The sequence below is a fragment of the Eptatretus burgeri genome, chromosome 10 (assembly GCF_056783735.1).
Source record: "Eptatretus burgeri isolate ZD-2024b chromosome 10, Ebu_testis_v1, whole genome shotgun sequence".
NCBI classification, from domain to species: domain Eukaryota; kingdom Metazoa; phylum Chordata; class Myxini; order Myxiniformes; family Myxinidae; genus Eptatretus; species Eptatretus burgeri.
Genome location: NC_140970.1, coordinates 96,669,193 through 96,691,316, shown reverse-complemented (window position 1 = coordinate 96,691,316; position 22,124 = coordinate 96,669,193). Strand labels below are relative to the sequence as shown.

The window sequence follows — 22,124 nt, the reverse complement described above, 5'->3', positions numbered from 1 at the left end:
GGGCAAGTGGAGTATCGAACGTAAAGAGCTCTCGCAGGAGAGATGGGTGGAGAATCGTAGTGCCCGGCAGACTGAAGCACTTGGTAGAGTGAGACACGTGATGAATCAGATGCTTGGTTCATGAGAGTGCTTGCCGATCTACGTGGAAAGTCCGAGAGCAGAGCCGAGATCTCTGTGAAAAAGGTACCCGGAATCTCGAGCGTGAAGAGTTATCACCTTTCATCCCCAACTTCATCCACTCAGGCTCTCAAATATCAGAAGCTTCAGAGGTTTTCACATCCACTCTCCATGGAAGTCAAACTGATCTGCTCTTACAATGCCGAGAGGGGATGGGGTTGTTGTTGCTTCCATTGCACGATGTCAGTTGCAGCAATAGCTGCAGCACGAGTGATCCTTTGGCTCTGTTGTGGTTGAAACGGGAGTTTTGAGGGCTGTGAAAATAAGGGTCTATTTCATTCCACAGTGTGCAAGCATCCGATTAAGAATCGCTTGTACAAGTTAACTGGTAATTCAGGTCTGTTGTCTTGAAGTAATCAGTAAATTTGTATGCCTGGTGTTGGCTTTATGGTTAGGGTGGTGGGCTTGGGATCCGAGGGTCCTGAGTTCAAATCCCGCTCAGCTGTTGAATTAATACCAGGTGGGTTTAACTCGGCCTGTCATCCTTCCGAGGTCAGCAAAATGAGTGCCAGCATGCTGGTATACTATGTCGGAGTGGCGACCCGTCCAGGATTGTGCCGAACAGCCAAGGAGACTGTTTAAGCAACACCAACGCTCTGCACAGAGCATGGTCCCAGTGGATGAATGGATGGTAAATGTGTGATGTGCGTAGTAGGGGGGTGGTTTCGGATGTGGAATGGAAATGGAGCAAGGGAGGTTTGAAGGGTTGGTGTAAAGTGGAGGTTTTGAGGTGAAAGGATGAGGGGAGGGGTTTAACATGGAGGAATGAAAGGGTGGATTCAGGTGAAGTGAAGCTTCCATCGGAGTCACAGGGTTCGAAATGCAAAGAGTGAGGTACCGGCGATGGATGGGTAGCTGGAGCTAAGTAAGGGTCAAACGATGGATTGATGGACAGAGGGATTAAAGAGAAATTGAATATGCCAACTCATGACACATGTCCCTCCCAAAATATCTCTCCATACAAAAGGGCAAGAATCTGTCTCACATAAACTAAAGAAATATCTATCTGGGAAAATCCTACGCGTCTGAATGCATGGTCGTCTTTTCCATAACCGCAACAATATTTTGATCAAAATTATTTTCCATATTCAGAGAACGCAAAGATTGTAAAAATTCACGAGGAACGGGATTTTCAAAATCGTGATGATCTGCGCTTCCACTGATTTAATCTTCCTGCACGACAGAGTTGTATTTATGGGCCTGGTTCAGGTGCCCGACTGATACATATTTGGCTCATTCTCACCTTGCTCTTCTGTCAAAACCGAACGTCTCTCCGGTCTTCCCTTGCGTCGCTCATCTCCAGATTCCTCAGACTCTTCCTGCCAGTCCACTGCATGGTAAATAAAAGATGCAACGAGCTCAAAAGTAATGACAGGAAGGAAAACCAGAAAACATGCAAACCAGATTTTTTGTTTGTTTGTTTAGTTGTGCGAAACAATACGTTTGACTCAAACTCATTGACGAGCAAACTGCAAGGAGAGACGTGTCAAGGAAGATCCTATTACAACATGACATGAGCAGTCACCACCTGGCTTTCAAGACTAGTTACCTCCACCACCGAAGGTGGACAGAGGTTATGTTTTCACCCCGTCTATCTATCTGTCTGTGACCAGGATATCTGAAAAAGTTACAGACGGATTGAGACGAAACTTGGTGGACAGGTTGGGTATGTGACGACGATGAATTGATTCGATCGAGGTGAAGATTCGAATCCGGAGAAGATAAATTTTTTTAATTTATAAAGTGATTCTTCACCATTGAGAAATGGGACCAAAAACGATAAAAATCGCGTGATATTTGAAAAAATTATTGGGCCCGATATGTTTGACTGGATCAGGCATTGCGTGGCGAAGGTATGCGCTCGACCGAGTGTCCTTATAGTTTAAAAATGGGATCTTCCTGACCTGATGGGAAGATCCAAGTGCTCATTTCCTCTGATGGTTGTACTATTAATTGTGATGGACTCATTGTTTGTACAGTTTGTTGTGTCAGACTCTTATTGTATGTACAGTGTGTTGTGTCAGACTCTTATTGTTTGTACAGTTTGTTGTGTCAGACTCTTATTGGATGTACAGTGTGTTGTGTCAGACTCTTATTGTATGTACAGTTTGTTGTGTCACTCTTATTGGATGTACAGTTTGTTGTGTCAGACTCTTATTGGATGTACAGTTTGTTGTGTCAGACTCTTATTGGATGTACAGTGTGTTGTGTCAGACTCTTATTGTATGTACAGTTTGTTGTGTCAGACTCTTATTGGATGTACAGTTTGTTGTGTCAGACTCTTATTGGATGTACAGTTTGTTGTGTCAGACTCTTATTGGATGTACAGTTTGTTGTGTCAGACTCTTATTGGATGTACAGTTTGTTGTGTCAGACTCTTATTGGATGTACAGTTTGTTGTGTCAGACTCTTATTGGATGTACAGTTTGTTGTGTCAGACTTATTGGATGTACAGTTTGTTGTGTCAGACTTATTGGATGTACAGTTTGTTGTGTCAGATCTTATTGGATGTACAGTTTGTTGAGTCAGACTCTTATTGGATGTACAGTTTGTTGTGTCAGACTCTTATTGGATGTACAGTTTGTTGTGTCAGACTCTTATTGGATGTACAGTTTGTTGTGTCAGACTCTTATTGGATGTACAGTTTGTTGTGTCAGACTCTTATTGGATGTACAGTTTGTTGTGTCAGACTTATTGGATGTACAGTTTGTTGTGTCAGATCTTATTGGATGTACAGTTTGTTGAGTCAGACTCTTATTGGATGTACAGTTTGTTGTGTCAGACTCTTATTGGATGTACAGTTTGTTGTGTCAGACTCTTATTGGATGTACAGTTTGTTGTGTCACACTCATGTTGGATGTACAGTTTGTTGTGTCAGATCTTATTGGATGTACAGTTTGTTGTGTCAGACTCTTATTGGATGTACAGTTTGTTGTGTCAGACTCTTATTGGATGTACAGTTTGTTGCGTCAGATCTTATTGGATGTACAGTTTGTTGTGTCAGACTCTTATTGGATGTACAGTTTGTTGTGTCAGACTCTTATTGGATGTACAGTTTGTTGTGTCAGACTCTTGTTGGATGTACAGTTTGTTGTGTCAGACTCTTATTGGATGTACAGTTTGTTGTGTCAGACTCTTATTGGATGTACAGTTTGTTGTGTCAGACTCTTATTGGATGTACAGTTTGTTGTGTCAGACTCTTATTGGATGTACAGTTTGTTGCGTCAGACTCTTATTGGATGTACAGTTTGTTGTGTCAGACTCTTATTGGATGTACAGTTTGTTGCGTCAGACTCTTATTGGATGTACAGTTTGTTGTGTCAGACTCTTATTGTATGTACAGTTTGTTGTGTCAGACTCTTATTGGATGTACAGTTTGTTGTGTCAGATCTTATTGGATGTACAGTTTGTTGTGTCAGATCTTATTGGATGTACAGTTTGTTGTGTCAGACTCTTATTGGATGTACAGTTTGTTGTGTCACACTCATGTTGGATGTACAGTTTGTTGTGTCAGATCTTATTGGATGTACAGTTTGTTGTGTCAGACTCTTATTGGATGTACAGTTTGTTGTGTCACACTCATGTTGGATGTACAGTTTGTGTCAGATCTTATTGGATGTACAGTTTGTTGCGTCAGACTCTTATTGGATGTACAGTTTGTTGTGTCAGATCTTATTGGATGTACAGTTTGTTGTGTCAGACTCTTATTGGATGTACAGTTTGTTGTGTCACACTCATGTTGGATGTACAGTTTGTGTCAGATCTTATTGGATGTACAGTTTGTTGCGTCAGACTCTTATTGGATGTACAGTTTGTTGTGTCAGATCTTATTGGATGTACAGTTTGTTGTGTCAGACTCTTATTGGATGTACAGTTTGTTGTGTCAGACTCTTATTGGATGTACAGTTTGTTGCGTCAGACTCTTATTGGATGTACAGTTTGTTGCGTCAGACTATTATTGGATGTACAGTTTGTTGTGTCAAACTCTTATTGGATGTACAGTTTGTTGTGTCAGACTCTTATTGGATGTACAGTTTGTTGTGTCAGACTCTTATTGGATGTGCAGTTTGTTGTGTCAGACTCTTATTGGATGTACAGTTTGTTGTGTCAGACTCTTATTGGATGTACAGTTTGTTGTGTCAGACTCTTATTGGATGTACAGTTTGTTGTGTCAGATCTTATTGGATGTACAGTTTGTTGTGTCAGACTCTTATTGGATGTACAGTTTGTTGTGTCAGACTCTTATTGGATGTACAGTTTGTTGTGTCAGATCTTATTGGATGTACAGTTTGTTGTGTCAGACTCTTATTGGATGTACAGTTTGTTGTGTCAGATCTTATTGGATGTACAGTTTGTTGTGTCAGACTCTTATTGGATGTACAGTTTGTTGTGTCACACTCATGTTGGATGTACAGTTTGTGTCAGATCTTATTGGATGTACAGTTTGTTGTGTCAGACTCTTGTTGGATGTACAGTTTGTTGTGTCAGACTCTTATTGGATGTACAGTTTGTTGTGTCAGACTCTTATTGGATGTACAGTTTGTTGTGTCAGACTCTTATTGGATGTGCAGTTTGTTGCGTCAGACTCTTGTTGGATGTACAGTTTGTTGTGTCAGACTCTTATTGGATGTACAGTTTGTTGTGTCAGACTCTTATTGGATGTGCAGTTTGTTGTGTCAGACTCTTATTGGATGTACAGTTTGTTGTGTCAGACTCTTATTGGATGTACAGTTTGTTGTGTCAGACTCTTATTGGATGTACAGTTTGTTGTGTCAGATCTTATTGGATGTACAGTTTGTTGTGTCAGACTCTTATTGGATGTACAGTTTGTTGTGTCAGACTCTTATTGGATGTGCAGTTTGTTGCGTCAGACTCTTATTGGATGTACAGTTTGTTGTGTCAGATCTTATTGGATGTACAGTTTGTTGTGTCAGACTCTTATTGGATGTACAGTTTGTTGTGTCACACTCATGTTGGATGTACAGTTTGTGTCAGATCTTATTGGATGTACAGTTTGTTGTGTCAGACTCTTATTGGATGTACAGTTTGTTGTGTCAGACTCTTATTGGATGTACAGTTTGTTGTGTCAGACTCTTATTGGATGTACAGTTTGTTGTCAGACTCTTATTGGATGTACAGTTTGTTGCGTCAGACTCTTATTGGATGTACAGTTTGTTGTGTCAGACTCTTATTGGATGTACAGTTTGTTGTGTCAGACTCTTATTGGATGTACAGTTTGTTGCGTCAGACTCTTATTGGATGTACAGTTTGTTGCGTCAGACTCTTATTGGATGTACAGTTTGTTGTGTCAGATCTTATTAGATGTACAGTTTGTTGTGTCAGACTCTTATTGGATGTACAGTTTGTTGTGTCACACTCATGTTGGATGTACAGTTTGTGTCAGATCTTATTGGATGTACAGTTTGTTGTGTCAGACTCTTGTTGGATGTACAGTTTGTTGTGTCAGACTCTTATTGGATGTACAGTTTGTTGTGTCAGACTCTTATTGGATGTACAGTTTGTTGTGTCAGACTCTTATTGGATGTACAGTTTGTTGCGTCAGACTCTTATTGGATGTACAGTTTGTTGTGTCAGATCTTATTGGATGTACAGTTTGTTGTGTCAGACTCTTATTGGATGTACAGTTTGTTGTGTCAGACTCTTATTGGATGTGCAGTTTGTTGCGTCAGACTCTTATTGGATGTACAGTTTGTTGTGTCAGACTCTTATTGGATGTACAGTTTGTTGTGTCAGACTCTTATTGGATGTACAGTTTGTTGTGTCAGATCTTATTGGATGTACAGTTTGTTGTGTCAGACTCTTATTGGATGTACAGTTTGTTGTGTCAGACTCTTATTGGATGTACAGTTTGTTGTGTCAGACTCTTATTGGATGTACAGTTTGTTGTGTCAGATCTTATTGGATGTGCAGTTTGTTGTGTCAGATCTTATTGGATGTACAGTTTGTTGTGTCAGATCTTATTGGATGTACAGTTTGTTGTGTCAGATCTTATTGGATGTACAGTTTGTTGTGTCAGACTCTTATTGGATGTACAGTTTGTTGTGTCACACTCATGTTGGATGTACAGTTTGTTGTGTCAGACTCTTATTGGATGTACAGTTTGTTGTGTCACATTCATGTTGGATGTACAGTTTGTTGTGTCACACTCATGTTGGATGTACAGTTTGTTGTGTCAGACTCTTATTGGATGTACAGTTTGTTGTGTCAGACTCTTATTGGATGTACAGTTTGTTGTGTCAGACTCTTATTGGATGTACAGTTTGTTGTGTCAGACTCTTATTGGATGTACAGTTTGTTGTGTCACATTCATGTTGGATGTACAGTTTGTTGTGTCACACTCATGTTGGATGTACAGTTTGTTGTGTCACACTCATGTTGGATGTACAGTTTGTTGTGTCAGACTCTTATTGGATGTACAGTTTGTTGTGTCAGACTCTTATTGGATGTACAGTTTGTGTCAGACTCTTATTGGATGTACAGTTTGTTGTGTCAGACTCTTATTGGATGTACAGTTTGTTGTGTCAGACTCTTATTGGATGTACAGTTTGTTGTGTCAGACTCTTATTGGATGTACAGTTTGTTGTGTCAGACTCTTATTGGATGTACAGTTTGTTGTGTCAGACTCTTATTGGATGTACAGTTTGTTGTGTCAGACTCTTATTGGATGTAGAGTTTGTTGTGTCAGACTCTTATTGGATGTACAGTTTGTTGTGTCACACTCATGTTGGATGTACAGTTTGTTGTGTCAGACTCTTATTGGATGTACAGTTTGTTGTGTCACATTCATGTTGGATGTACAGTTTGTTGTGTCACACTCATGTTGGATGTACAGTTTGTTGTGTCAGACTCTTATTGGATGTACAGTTTGTTGTGTCAGACTCTTATTGGATGTACAGTTTGTTGTGTCAGACTCTTATTGGATGTACAGTTTGTTGTGTCAGACTCTTATTGGATGTACAGTTTGTTGTGTCACATTCATGTTGGATGTACAGTTTGTTGTGTCACACTCATGTTGGATGTACAGTTTGTTGTGTCACACTCATGTTGGATGTACAGTTTGTTGTGTCAGACTCTTATTGGATGTACAGTTTGTTGTGTCAGACTCTTATTGGATGTACAGTTTGTGTCAGACTCTTATTGGATGTACAGTTTGTTGTGTCAGACTCTTATTGGATGTACAGTTTGTTGTGTCAGACTCTTATTGGATGTACAGTTTGTTGTGTCAGACTCTTATTGGATGTACAGTTTGTTGTGTCAGACTCTTATTGGATGTACAGTTTGTTGTGTCAGACTCTTATTGGATGTACAGTTTGTTGTGTCAGACTCTTATTGGATGTAGAGTTTGTTGTGTCAGACTCTTATTGGATGTACAGTTTGTTGTGTCAGACTCTTTGCGTTTCCAGGTTATTAAGTTTCTTTCCCTCTCCTGTCCTACATTCCGTCCCTTGTTGTCCCATTGATGAAGCCGTTGTGTTGCTTTGTGCATTCTGTCATCTCACTCCTCCTTGAGCCTCGACTTTGTTCATAAAATTTGTTTTTCTTTTTTTTGTTAAAGTTTCGCATTAAGTTACAATGTCAAATATGAAATGAATTCTGAAAGCTGTTTGATAATATGAAATGGAAAGAAAATGTTATTCGGTTTGTATTGATTGGAAGTAATAAAGTAAGATTAAATATATTGGAGTTTATATTTTTATTCAATAGCTGTACCCGTTCCAAAGTCGGAAGGGGGTCCATCAAGAGGGTCCATCAAGGTGGTCCATCAAGGGGGTCCATCAAGAGGGTCCATCAAGAGGGTCCATCAAGGTGGTCCATCAAGAGGGTGGTCCATCAAGGTGGTCCATCAAGGTGGTCCATCAAGGTGGTCCATCAAGGTGGTCCATCAAGGTGGTCCATCAAGGTGGTCCATCAAGAGGGTGGTCCATCAAGAGGGTGGTCCATCAAGAGGGTGGTCCATCAAGAGGGTGGTCCATCAAGAGGGTGGTCCATCAAGGTGGTCCATCAAGGTGGTCCATCAAGGTGGTCCATCAAGGTGGTCCATCAAGGTGGTCCATCAAGGTGGTCCATCAAGAGGGTGGTCCATCAAGGTGGTCCATCAAGGTGGTCCATCAAGAGGGTGGTCCATCAAGGTGGTCCATCAAGGTGGTCCATCAAGGTGGTCCATCAAGAGGGTGGTCTATCAAGGGGGTCCATCAAGAGGGTGGTCCATCAAGAGGGTGGTCCATCAAGAGGGTGGTCCATCAAGAGGGTGGTCCATCAAGAGGGTGGTCCATCAGGGTGGTCCATCAAGGTGGTCCATCAAGAGGGTGGTCCATCAAGGTGGTCCATCAAGAGGGTGGTCCATCAAGGTGGTCCATCAAGAGGGTGGTCCATCAAGGTGGTCCATCAAGAGGGTGGTCCATCAAGAGGGTGGTCCATCAAGAGGGTGGTCCATCAAGGTGGTCCATCAAGGTGGTCCATCAAGGTGGTCCATCAAGGTGGTCCATCAAGGTGGTCCATCAAGGTGGTCCATCAAGGTGGTCCATCAAGAGGGTGGTCCATCAAGGTGGTCCATCAAGAGGGTGGTCCATCAAGGTGGTCCATCAAGGGGGTCCATCAAGGGGGTCCATCAAGGGGGTCCATCAAGAGGGTCCAGCCAGCCAGCGACACGCTTCGTGTTGCCCTTGGGCCGATTCAGTCCAACCTTTCACCTAAAGGGAGCCGTCTCGCCATTCGTGTTTGTGTGGATTCCCAGACAGCAATGTGTGTGTATGACAAACACGTCCGAGAGGTAAGGATGCCTGTCAATGTGGTCTTATTACCGACGCTGTTCCTCATAGTTTCCTTCACCGTTAAGGATCATTTCCCCACGAATTGCACACCCTGAGACCGCTTCCACGGAACGACGCCGTCGCTTGTTAAACCGGAAGTGACCAGTCGGAGCGCACAACGATCACCGCAACGGCGCAAACAACCTGCGTGTCCCGACCGACTCCACGATCATGGAAAAACTATGAACACAGCAGATCGGTATTAAAAAAAAAATAACAAAGCGCTTTCAACCGCAAAAAAGTTCCTCATCTCACACATCTCACCGTCCATGCCCTGTTCCGCCATCGCGCTTCGCTCCGCCAACGACGTCCTTCTTTGTGTCGTTCGTTTGTATTTTTTACCGTTTAATACGAAGTTATTATATTAAACATTCCGCGATTAAATCTCGTGTTACATTCGTGGTGAGTCGCACTTGATATACAAAAATGACAGAAGGTTGCAACCGTGCTAATTTTAAACATGGATACATCTTCTTTCGAGGATTCCAAAATATAAACGGTTTTGAGTTCAAACGACAAATCCGGATATTACTGAATGCAAATAAAAAGAAAACAAACCTTCAATTGTCAGAAACAGGTCGATTGAGTACATTACTTCGTGCGCGATTCCTCTTGGGGGGAGAGGAGGAGGAGGGTTGGTTGATATTGGAATGTTACTGCAGAATCTCTCATTGGTCAGAAAAGAGTCACGTGCTTAATAACGTCCATTTTCGATCCAAGCCGGTTTTGTTGTTGTTGTTGTCCTTTTTTGGATCTTTCAAAGGATCTTCAATGCAGTAGAAGAGCAGTCGGAACATCAAACGTTCGCTGGTATTGTCAACTTGTGCTTGTTCGTCCGTACTCCATCCTTTTAATTGTCGAACATCAAGCAAGGAAGCAGCACGTACCATTTTAAAATCCTTCATTTGTGATCGTATTTTATCCACAAGAACGTGTTTAATATCCCAAATAACTGTACAATTTACAATTTTTTAAGAGTTACGCAAACTGTAACCATAGTTATAAAGAGACAATGTTAAAACACACACATGAACATTTCACCGAGTGGGATTGTATGGAATGTAAAGGTTGTTGCAGCAAAGACATTGCGTGGATTTCAACTGGAATTTCATTGGCCAATGCTTGAGAATCATAAACGCCGCCTCTTGGTGTTGCCTAGCAACCCCATTACAATGGCAATAATCGTTTCATTTTAGAACTTTGAAGTTTTCCATTAAAATCACCATACCCTGTAAACTATTGAATGAAGAGCTCTGTCCGATCACTCGTTCTTGATTCAATTTACATAACGTGCGTGGCCGTACGTGCAAAAAAAAAAAAAAAAATTCAAACCGCGTGCCAGAAACAACAACCACACAGGCCGTTCCTTCGCTCTCGCGTGCCAGAAACAACAACCACACAGGCCGTTCCTTCGCTCTCGCGTGCCAGAAACAACAACCACACAGGCCGTTCCTTCGCTCTCGCATGCCAGAAACAACAACCACAGGCCGTTCCTTCGCTCTCGCGTGCCAGAAACAACAACCACACAGGCCGTTCCTTCGCTCTCGCGTGCCAGAAACAACAACCACACAGGCCGTTCCTTCGCTCTCGCGTGCCAGAAACAACAACCACAGGCCGTTCCTTCGCTCTCGCGTGCCAGAAACAACAACCACACAGGCCGTTCCTTCGCTCTCGCATGCCAGAAACAACAACCACAGGCCGTTCCTTCGCTCTCGCGTGCCAGAAACAACAACCACACAGGCCGTTCCTTCGCTCTCGCGTGCCAGAAACAACAACCACACAGGCTGTTCCTTCGCTCTCGCGTGCCAGAAAAAAACACACAGGCCGTTCCTTCGCTCTCGCGTGCCAGAAACAACAACCACAGGCCGTTCCTTCGCTCTCGTGTGCCAGAAACAACAACCACAGGCCGTTCCTTCGCTCTCGCGTGCCAGAAACAACAACCACACAGGCCGTTCCTTCGCTCTCGCATGCCAGAAACAACAACCACAGGCCGTTCCTTCGCTCTCGCGTGCCAGAAACAACAACCACACAGGCCGTTCCTTCGCTCTCGCATGTCTGTACGTGCGTGGCCGTACGTGCAAAAAAAAAAGGAACTTTCAAACCGCGTGTCAGAAACAACAACCACACAGGCCGTTCCTTCGCTCTCGCGTGCCAGAAAAAACCACACAGGCCGTTCCTTCACTCTCGTAAACGATGACTGGATTGGGGCATTGTGTTTATCAAGAAATGCGCATAAGAAATCGAGAAATTATTTGAATACAGTAAGTCATCACTATCCGGAAGTCCGTACGTTGTAACCCGTAATGGGGAACGCGCTCTAACTTGGCCATAACTTTGGAACCACTTGTCCGATTAATTTCGAACCTTTTGAAAGGCAAACAAACAGAGATTGCTGGAATTATAGATAGATAGAAGATAGATACTGTGGGTGCAAAACGCCAAGCAACGTGTCCTGTCATTGGTAACTAAGGCGCCTTTCCCCATCGGCCACGCCTACGCAGCAACGTGTCCTCTCATTGGTTTGGTAAATAAATGGCCAAAACTTGGGAACCACTTGTCCGATTAATATCAAACCTTGAAAAGGTACATACTCAGGGCCCCAGCAATATACCTGGCAAGTTTCAATTAGATCGGGCCAGTGGTTGTCCATGTGGTCATATGAAACAGTGGTCACAGACAGACAGACAGACACACACACACACACACACACACACACACACACACACACACACACATTGCTGGAATTATTGGGTCGCCAACATCGGTGACCCTTATTGTCAGTAATTCTGTCTGTTTGTTTGGATGTTTGTTCGTTTGTTATCAGCATAATTGGTAGTAAACGTGGGCTGATTTTGACCAAACTCGGGTGGTAGGTACATCTTATGACCTCGTGCTTTGGAAATTGTGATGGTTGCTCGGGACGCTTTGGTTCTCCAGCAACAACCGAAAAATCTTCAAAATCGGTACCGTTCACGCGAAATCAATTCCTAAAGCCATTATCCCATGTAGGGTTATGAAATTTGGCACGAATGATCTACAGGTGATGCTCTATCAAATGTATTCCGGGTTTTGTGATATATGGAATACTTTATCTGCAGCGCCCCCTACAATTAGGGTATGCGCGAAAATTGGCGAAAATTGAAGGCCCCCGAGCGACCAGGTGATCGATATGAATGAAACTTTGCAGGTTCATGGTACTCAATGAGTACTACAACTTTGCCTCAGGATGTATTGACCGATTTCGCTTAGGTCAGGGGTCAAAGGTCAATTAGTGTAAAAATCGATAATATGCGAGAGCTGGAGGTGCCTTCGCGCCAAATGCTACTCCTCCTGTGGTTATGGTCGGATGGTCGTGAAAATTCACACTAATCGTCCGGAATACATTGTGCACAAACGATCGAGCCGGATTTTCGATTTAGATCTTTGTTCACCCACAGCACCCCCTCGAACTTTGGGGATTTCCGATTTCAAACCGCATTTTCGTTACTTTTCATTCAAATTGATACCGAGTCGTTATCAGTCGATGGAACTGGATGAGATTTGATATGCATAATCTTAAGGTGATTCCCTATCCGCTATATGACATCCATTTTGCTCTATATTTTCTAGTTTCCATGCTCGGCGACCCATCACCGCCTACCGGCTTGTCTGTCTGTCTGTCTGTCTGTCTGTCCCGAGCATAGCTCCGTGGGTTTTGATCCGATCCTGATAAAATTTGGGTGGGAGGTTTATATCATGATCTAGTTGTGTTTTCCTGAGAATAGGCATGTTGCGCCCATTATGGGTGAAGCCACGCCCAAAAAACATGTGTTTTTAGGGGGTAGCCGATTTCAAGTTACATCTTCTCCAAGGGGGTTTGTCGAATCCGGCAGGGGTTTCGGTATTTGGTAAGCCCAATGGCACCTGCATAGCCCCACGGAGCTCGATTTTTCATTTTTGTCCCAAGGTCAAGGTCACAGGGTCACGAACTTAGAAAATGTCAATAAAAATCAATAATTTGGGCATCGAGCTCCTCGGGTTTTCAACTGTTTCGAATGAAAGTTGGCATGCCAGTAGTGGTCTTCGAGTACTACAACTTTCATCATTTAAGTTTTTCCCGATTCCCACCAGTTTGCCCGTGGCGTCCCCTCGAAGGTCAAAAAAAAAAAAAGGTGAACCGTGTACATTGCTCGTGAACCATCGCCATCTCCAGACTTGTTGATTTTGTAATCAATCTGCTGTGCTGATTATACAGTGCCCGGGTTTCTTGCGTCAGATTTCCATTGGCTTTGGATTGAGTGTTATTCATGATGAGGGACCTGAAATTTTTTTTTGTGGGTAATTGATTTTGTGTCACAGGTTGTGACCACAGTGTGGTCATTCTTGTTATACAGTCTTTGGTGAGACTCAACCACAGTTTGAGCGACCAACTTCCCAGACTTGGAGTGGACACTTTAGCCATTACACCACATGAGACAGTGTCTGTGGTCTGATGGTGTAATGGCGCTTCTGCTGTTACGGTACTTTCGATGCATGCAAATGTACTTTTGTCGTGTGCCAGAGAGGCAATCATTTGCTCATCTTCTTGCCTCTTGGTTTTTTTTGTGATGGAACGCACAATGGTCAGTACTTTGGCATGGTTGTTGTGGCCTTGTGCATCGTAATTGCTGCAACTTTCCATGATTTCCTACGATTATCTCACGACTGTCGATTTGCATCGCATTGGAAGAAATTGATTGGTGTGGCCTAGCTTCCGTAAAGTGATGGAACTGGAACTTATAAACTGGAGAGAAAAAAACAAACAGTGATTGTCATTTCCTGAAAGTTGAAACACGAAGCATTGTTTATTTGTTCACCTTCACTGTACTGGAACCTGGTTGGTAAGGACTCTGTTCCCACATCGTTAATAACAAAGCCAATTCTGTTATCATGTCACGTTAGCATCTTTCCTTTTTCATACGTTTATTGGATTTATGTTATTAATTTTTGTCTAATAGGCTGCTCGAGACACAGCCATTCGATATCTCGTCTGCGTTCATCTGCGAATCCAATGACGATGCCATCCAGTACAGCACAGTACAAGTCATTTTGGACATTTTTTCAAGAGATGATATGTTATGACAAGGCATTCCTTACTGGGTAAATAAAACGCTGCTGTGAAGCATAAATTGGCCATGCCATGCAGTAGGATGTTAAAACACGGTGACTTGTAGATCCAGTGATCTTTTCGTTTCTAAACAAAACAAAACAAAAAAAACTAAGAAACCTCAATTCTGTTTCAGAAAATGAATTCCGTCCTGTTTTCTTTCCGGGCCTCTTCTCCTGACTGTTCCAAGAGGGGGGGGTCCAAGAATACCCAAGGCGCAGGCAAGCACACATCACCCAGCTGGACACCTCCGGGTGATGTACTTCGCCACCTTGACGATGCACAAGAACCCAGGGAATAATAAAATGATTGTTGTGATGATTTTAGCTCACCTGGAAGGTAGTTCTGGGGAGATTATGGGATGGTGCGTCGTCCATCCGTCCGTCTGTCCACGAATACTAACAATCTCTTCTCTGAAACTACACAAACAATTCCATTGAAACTTTACTACAAACTTCATCACCCGTGATGTACCAAAGTTTGTTCACGGATTAAAAAAAAACATCCACAGGGATTTACTTTCTTCCTCGTTACATATTTTGTGGGTCGTCCATGCCTACCAGTGGCTCCCCGGTTATCTTATCCAACCGCTGCCAGGTGAGTGCCCTCGCGTGCCACAAACAACAACCACACAGGCCGTTCCTCTGCTTTCGCGTGCCACAAACAACAACCACAACAAACATAGGGGTATCGCCCCTATGTTTTATAATTATTTTTGGCAATCTCATCTGTATTTCAATGACTTTCTAACATAGTACCTTGTGCTTACATTCAACTTCCTGGGATAAAGTGGTCGCTATATCCAGATTTTCCAGCAATGTTGGTCATTATAACAGGGTAAATATGCATTGACTAAAACATGCACTGAATGTAGCAAATCATTATAACTGGGAGTTCATTATAATCACAGTTCCTTATCCAGAGGTCTGAGTGAAGACCTATATGTAAACATGCAATATTTAAAATATGCACTGTAACACATGCCACTCGACACGATCCGTAAATGATAAATGTACACCGTATGTGATCAACAAAAACCCACAGACGCTTCTCGAATCCTACTGCGATAAACCCAAGAAACACCTGCCCCCAATTGTACTCAATTGATCCAGATCACGTGACGTGCCATTGTCTTTGGTCTCGTGACCCTCCGTGAGTGGCAGCGAAACACCACCGCTTGACTTTTTGTTACCCCGCGCACGTGAAGCGAAAAGCAGGATTGAGCAATTGGTTCATGTCCGTCCATCCGTCCGGCTGAGTTATCAGTTGATGATCGAGGAAGAACTTATTGAAATTGAATGTTATATTTTGAACATGAATCGGAAGGCAAGTCTTTCATTTTGCTGTACTTTGTCTCTGGATTTGTCCCGACAACACATGATATTTTTTACGCTGTCTGTTTGTCTGTCTGGGAATCAAACAAAATTGAAAATCGTTCCAAACTGGAAACGTGCTGTTTTTAAGGACGTTATAAAGGACACAAACAACAGGTGGGTAGAACTAGTGTAACGTTTTAGATAGATTGGTGTAATTTCCACTGCGGAAAACGGTGGTAAAACCCGTAATTAATTTATTTATACAACCTTTACAATCTTTCTTTGATTTAAATTTACTTATACAGTCCACCGTACTTGAAGACCGCAGTACACGAATCGTCTGTCATAATACTTCCAAAAAACCTCCAGTTTTGCAGTATTTCAATTTAAATAAAGGTTCAGTAGGGGTGGTGCTCAGAACTGCTTCTGGACCACTTCAGTCGTCACTAAACTTTCGGTGGTGTGATCGCTAGACCACTTCAGCAGTCACTATCGTGTGGTGGTGATGCCGTTAACTTCCGTTGGGGACGGTTTGAGTCGTGGATTGGTCCACGTCCTCATCAATCACAGGGCTCCCTGCATTCAAAGTATTTTTCCGCTTTTGTTGATGTTGCCATTGTCATTGATTGCGTAGTTCTCTGTATGCGTCATGCAAGTCAATGTGTCAGATGATGGAGTTTTCACAGGAGTAGTGGGCCTCGATAACGTCGTGGTTCACCCCTGACGACCCTGCTGCGAACACAACTTCTTTTGTGACAGGTGGGATGGCCACTTCGGTTCACCCCTGACGACCCTGCTGCAAACACAACTTCTTTTGTCACAGGTGGGATGGCCACTACGGTAGTCCAATACTTTGTCCTTGTGGTGGGTTTATGATGCACTTGTGAGCGTAACTTTCCATTTGTGTCCCTGGAAAGTTGTACGTCCAGGAACGGTGGAGACCCAGCTTGTTGTGTTTCGCACGTGAACTGTATTGCTGACCATGTTGAGTTGATCTTTGCCTGGAAACTGTGAGCATTTGCCTTCTTTAAGATCACAAATGTATCATCAACGTGCTGCAACCACATCCTTGGAGAAGGCTCACCGTGCAGTTCAGTTCTTCAAAGCGTTGTGCAGAATTCGTTCAGACATGGACAAAATTAGTTATGACGGACGGAATGTGATAGAAAGTGGTCTTGGAGAGTCGCCGATGGATGCACACGCCGCTTCAAATTATCACGTCGATACTCGTATAACTAATTTTGTACATGTCTGATTTCAATTAAAAAAAAAAAATTTTTTATCACAACTTGAAATATGTATCAATATCCTGTAAATATTTTGTTCGATTTTGTTTCTTAGCAACGTAATTACAGGGTTTGAAAACTGGGAATAGCTACACAGCCGACCCTCTATATTGTTGTTTGTTTGTTTGTTTGTTTTTTCTGACAAATATGAATTCTGAGCTACAGATCTACCACCATATATGTATATGTATACTCATCATGATTAACCTTTAACATGGTCACAAGTTAACGATTTCGCAGTATGCTGCACTGACGAACCCACAATAAAAGGGTGAAATCTGGATCGGCAGCTTTGCATTCATTTATTTGTGACCATAAATCTCGGAGGTGCCGCATGGAGGCCATCCGAGTTTGGAGGCGATGTGTTGGTATAGCATGTGCGCATCGCATCAGTGTCACGTCACATTCAGGGTCAAAGATGCTCTTTTGGTTAATTTATCCTTCCCGATTGCAAACTTCCTAACTGGTGATAAACAAGGCACAGACAATGTGTTTTTCTGGCAGAGGACGCTAGTTACCAAAAGGTTGTGCAGCATTACCTGTTACGGGGCTCGATGTGTGGTTTTCTACATAAAAACATCCTAATAGCACCTCTCCACTGCTTCTCTTGAAGGAAGGAAGGAAGGGATTAATCCACTTCACATTGATGGCAAGTAAGCCAGAAATGCCTCTGTGGATTGATTCCCTTTTAGGAATTGGCAGAAGGAGTCTGATGTTGCCACAACTGGTTCCAAACCGAGTCGCCTGACTGATGCCACATTTAGCAGAAGGAAGTTCTGTGTCTTTTACAGATTCCAATTAAGCTGGAAGTTGCATATTATATTATATTTCGGTGCAGTTGATCAGTTTGAAGGGATTCAGTAACGGTTAAAGTAGTTGGGTTAATATATTAAGGTCCTGAATTCAAGTCCCAGCCATTCCAAAATAACACCAGGTGGGTGGACTCAGCCTGTTATTCTTCTGAGGCCGAGCAAATGAGTACCAGCTTGCTGGGAAAAGTGAGTCAGTCGAGTATCCTGTGTGGAACTGGCAACCTGTCCAGCAATGGGACCCCGAGCCAATGAAAATGCCTCGGTGGTCTTGCTCACCTGTCGGCATGAGGAGGTCAGGTAAGGTATGGGAGCATGTGCCAGAGCAGAGCATCGCTGCGTCCACTTTCCGCCGGAACTCCAGGGGCCTCCGTCTGGCCATCCCCCAGGCAGATGCCTGGCCCATCCCCATCTCCTTGAGATTCCGATCAACCTGCTGCAACCACGAGGCACGTGGTCGGCCCATTGGCCTCCTCCACTCAGGACACTCCCTCGCTGAGAGAATCTGGTGAGCAGGATCAGCGTCAGGAAAACGAGCCACATGTCCATGCAGCCACAGCTGACGCTCAGACTATGCAGGTAACAAATCTCATTTGAGTCTCTCTCAGCACCTGCTCATTGAACACAAAGTCCGACCAGCGATAGCAAAGGATTCTCCGAAGAGTCCTGGTACCAAAGGAATTAAGTCTCCGTCTCAGATCCTTGGTCAGAGTCCAAGTCTCACATCCAGAGAGCAAGACTGGAAGCACCAAGGACCTGAAGACTCGGACTTTCGTCCTCCTGTACAAGTACCGGCGGCACCACACCCCATTATCCAGTGAATCCACGACTCCCCAGGCCAGACCCAGACGTCTATTGACCTCTGACTCACAGCCAGCAGAGACATGAATATCACTGCCAAGGGAAGTGAATCTCTCCACGACCTCAACATCCTCACCACAAACAGACACAGACAGGACAGCAGCATCCAAGATGTCATTGAAAACGTGGATCTTAGTTTTGACCCAAGAAACCCGTAATCCCAACGGCTCCGACTCCTCATTCAGCACTTTGAGGGCCCCCAAAAGGATGTCTAAAGTCTCCGCAAAGATGACTGCATCATCTGCGAAATCAAGGTCAGAGATCTTGACATTCCCAAACGATGCACTGTAGCTTGATCTCTCTGAAATCCTCCCTAGAATCCAGTCCATACAAGTGCTGAAAAGTGTGGAGGCCAGTACACACCCCTGACGAACTCCAGTAACAACTGGAAATAAGTCAGAGATGGTACCACCACATCCCACAGCACTCTCAGTACCAGAGTAGAGTTCAGACATCAGATCGATCAGTTTTGGTGGCACCTCACGAAGACCAAGAATCCTCCAGAGGACATCCTGATTCACTGAATTGAAGGATCCACAGAGATCAACATAGGCTGCAAGCAGCCCCTGCCGAAACTCTCGTCTGCGTTTGGTGAGGACCTGAAGAGCAAGGATACGGTCAATCGTTGACCTCTTTGGTGTAAAGCCTGACTGCTCTGGATGCTGCTGCTCAAGCAGATGGTGGCGAACCCTATCGAGAATTATCCGAGCAAAGATCTTGCCTGGCACTGAGAGCAGCGTCACCCCTCGGTAGTTGTTGCAGTCTTGGCGATCACCCTTCCCTTTCCAGAGAGGAACAACAAGGCCTCTCTTCCAGTCAGTTGGGATGATGCCTGTGTTCCAGGCAGAGCACAAAACTGCATGCAACGACATGAGTGCAGCATTTCCACCAGCCTTGAGAAGTTCGGCATGGATGCCACAGATCCCTGGAGCTTTGCCCGTTTCAACCGGTTCACCGCAGCCCATGTTTCCACAAGCGAAGGTGGACCACAGTTGATTCGAGGGTCAGCAACAGGGATTGTAACACCCTTGACGTCCAACTCGACAGCTGGGGGATCAGCCTGGTACAACCGCTCAAAGTAACCGGCCCAGCGGGCCTTCACTTCAGACTCCTCTGTCAAGAGCCTACCACCCTCTGCTCTAACCGCAGTACACCGAGGGATGGGCTTGGATGAACACAATGTGCGAATTCCCCTGTAAACAGGAGGAGGATCACCTGTCCACAGGTGATGCTCTACCCCCTCTCATAGATTTCTCGCACATAGGCCTCCTTGTCCACCCTTAGCGCACGTACAGTTTTACGCCTCAGCTCCCTTAACAGCCCAGCTCTGCCATTCAGCCTGGCCCTGCGACTCTGGTCAATGGTATCCAGTGTCCCTTGGGAGACAAAATTCTTCTTTGCCCTGCGGTGAGTTCCAGGACATCCACTGGCAACATCAAGGATGGTGGTCTTGAAGGCACTCCACAACTATTCAGGGCACCCCAAAGCACCCAGACCCCCCCAAATCTCTACTCAGCCTGTTCACAAACTCATCAGTTACCCTCTCATCATTGAGCTTGCCAACATCCAGCCTCGGCTGGGATGGTACCATTCTCCTGGATTTAAGGTGCAACTTCAGAGTTGCTACAACAAGCCTGTGGTCAGTATTGAGGAACTGAGCACTCCGGTAGACCCTGCAGTTCTGGATCATCCTCCAGCGACCATCAACGAGGACATGGTCAATCTCCTTTGCCACACCGTCAGCGTTGGAATACCAAGTCCAGCGATGAGCTTGTGGGCGCTGAAACCATGAACCAGCCACCCTAAGTCCATGACTTCTTGCAAAGTCAAGGAACTTAGTGCAATTCTGGTTCATAGTTCCTGACCCATGGGGACCAACACACACCTCATAACCGTCCCTATCAGTTCCAGTCGATGCATTGAAATCCCCCAAGACTAGAAGTGTATCTCGTCTGGGGCACTGATCAACCACAGACTCGAGTGTGGCGTAGAATGCATCCTTCACGGTGAGATCACTCGCCTCAGTCGGAGCATAAACAGAGACCAGGGAAATGACACCTAAGGAGTGACGAATCCTTAATCTCATAATACGCTCGTTGACCGGTGTTACCTCAATTATCATTGGGGTCAGCTTATTGGACACAGCTACAGCAACTCCTTGGGTATGGTAACCATCAGAGCGACCAGACCAATAGTAGGTGTAACCACCCACCATTATCTCGCCGCAATCCGGTCTCCGAACCTCAGAGAGAGCTGCAATCCCGATGTCCAAACGCTTGAGCTCAGATGATAACAGAGACAGGTGATCATCCTCTCTTAGGGATAGGACATTCCAGGCACCCACCCGAAGGTCCCGCCTCAGGTTAACCCAAGGAGACCGCCGTCTGGTGGACGACACCCCAGCACCACTCCGACACACTCTCCCGTAATCTGACCCGGGAATGTTACCCCGTGGTTTCCAGCCTATCATCAAAGGTTGGGGGTCATGAAGGCTTTGCCCCAATCCCATCATCTGGTGAGCTGCCCTGCGAAGGGAAGCTGCACAGGAGGTACTCCCACGGAGTGGGTTTTCAGATTTTTTTTGCGTTTTTGTGTTTTGCGGAATGAAGGGTTTTACGGTGGCCGGAGTGCAAATCCTGCCACCAAACTCCTAATGAAAAAGATAACAAAACTGCAGGAGGACGTCCGCAGACACAGTTGGGCACTAGATATGGATGGCCGTTGGCTCACAAGGAGCTCCTCCGCCCTTTGACAGGTTTTGTTTTTAATCCTGCTCGGTGTCCATATCCAAACACCCTCCTCACCAGAAAACCTGGTGGGGGAGACGGTTTAGTCGCCGACAACCCGACCATGGAACAGGTTAGTACAGGTTTACATGGTACCTGAAGCAGGTCACAGATCTAATTTGGCCTGACCTGACTAAAGGAGGCTCATCCATGTATGTTCTAGCAGCTACTGTTACATGATGCACAACATCTAATTATCACTTGGCTCTCATTGCTTCAAGCTACAACGACCACTTGTGCAACATGAACATTATCGAGTATTGGAGGGACTTACTTCAAGCACGGAACAATATTGGCAACGAGCATAATAAAGTTAAAATCGACACAACACAGGCGAGAGCAGGTGGACAACCTCTTTGATAAGAAATTAGTCCCAGATGGAGTAGGTTGGGAACCTCTGTGATCAGGAGCTTGTACTGGAGAGAGTAGGTGGGGGACAAGGCTGTACCTTGGGGCATGAAGGCAACTGAAAATGAAGACAACAAGGTTGTTTGTGTACTTGTGATTGAACAGATGACGATGCAAAAGCTTATAGAATGGGATGGGTGGAAATTATTTGTATGTATCAACATTGCTGTGCCTGCTGATGATACCTTGGTATTCATGACATCTCACTTCCTTACGATTGGATTGGAAAGCGCCTCTGGGTTATTTCTTAATGACTGACTGGTACAGAATGTGGTAATCCCACACAAACGTGTTTGTTCCAATTACGAAATGTGTCATCAGCATGCAAAAGCCGAGTTATAATTTGTCAATGATGGGTGGCCACTTGGTGACAACATTGATGTTGAGAACGTGCACCCATAGTTTACTTGTTTAGAATGTCCCGACAGAAAGGGTGTTTGTGTAATCTGTGACATTTACAAGGATTTACAAGGAATATCAATGCAGCAGGAGGGCATTAGGCAGATCAACTCTGTACAATCATGC

At 44.4% G+C, this 22,124-nt stretch overlaps 2 protein-coding genes across 9 annotated transcripts in view; one reads left to right on the top strand and one right to left on the bottom strand.

The window, feature by feature from the left end:
- Nucleotides 1-9,415, bottom strand: part of PPP1R7 (protein phosphatase 1 regulatory subunit 7) — a 51,514-nt gene extending 42,099 nt beyond the window's left edge. For 4 of the 8 annotated variants that reach the window (XR_015062678.1, XR_015062679.1, XM_085899533.1 and 1 more), the window contains exons 1-2: nt 7,909-7,963; nt 1,421-1,507 (exon numbers count right to left, since the gene is read on the bottom strand). Coding sequence is in view for 2 of the 8 variants with exons in the window: in XM_085899533.1 (XP_085755659.1) it covers nt 1,421-1,507; nt 7,909-7,948 (127 nt within the window). In the remaining 6 variants the exon portion in view is untranslated. Of the gene's footprint in view, nt 1-1,420; nt 1,508-7,908; nt 7,964-8,978; nt 9,152-9,272 lie in introns of those variants that run through there. The other 4 variants (XR_015062681.1, XR_015062682.1, XR_015062680.1 and 1 more) reach the window with 4 other exon arrangements.
- Nucleotides 9,416-9,802: 387 nt separating this feature from the next.
- The window catches only part of LOC147019201 (RNA helicase MOV-10-like), a 131,133-nt gene continuing 118,811 nt past the window's right edge, over nt 9,803-22,124 (top strand). The window contains exon 1 of the mRNA XM_085899523.1: nt 9,803-9,818. The gene's annotated coding sequence lies outside the window, so the exon portion shown is untranslated. The remainder of the gene's footprint in view (nt 9,819-22,124) is intronic.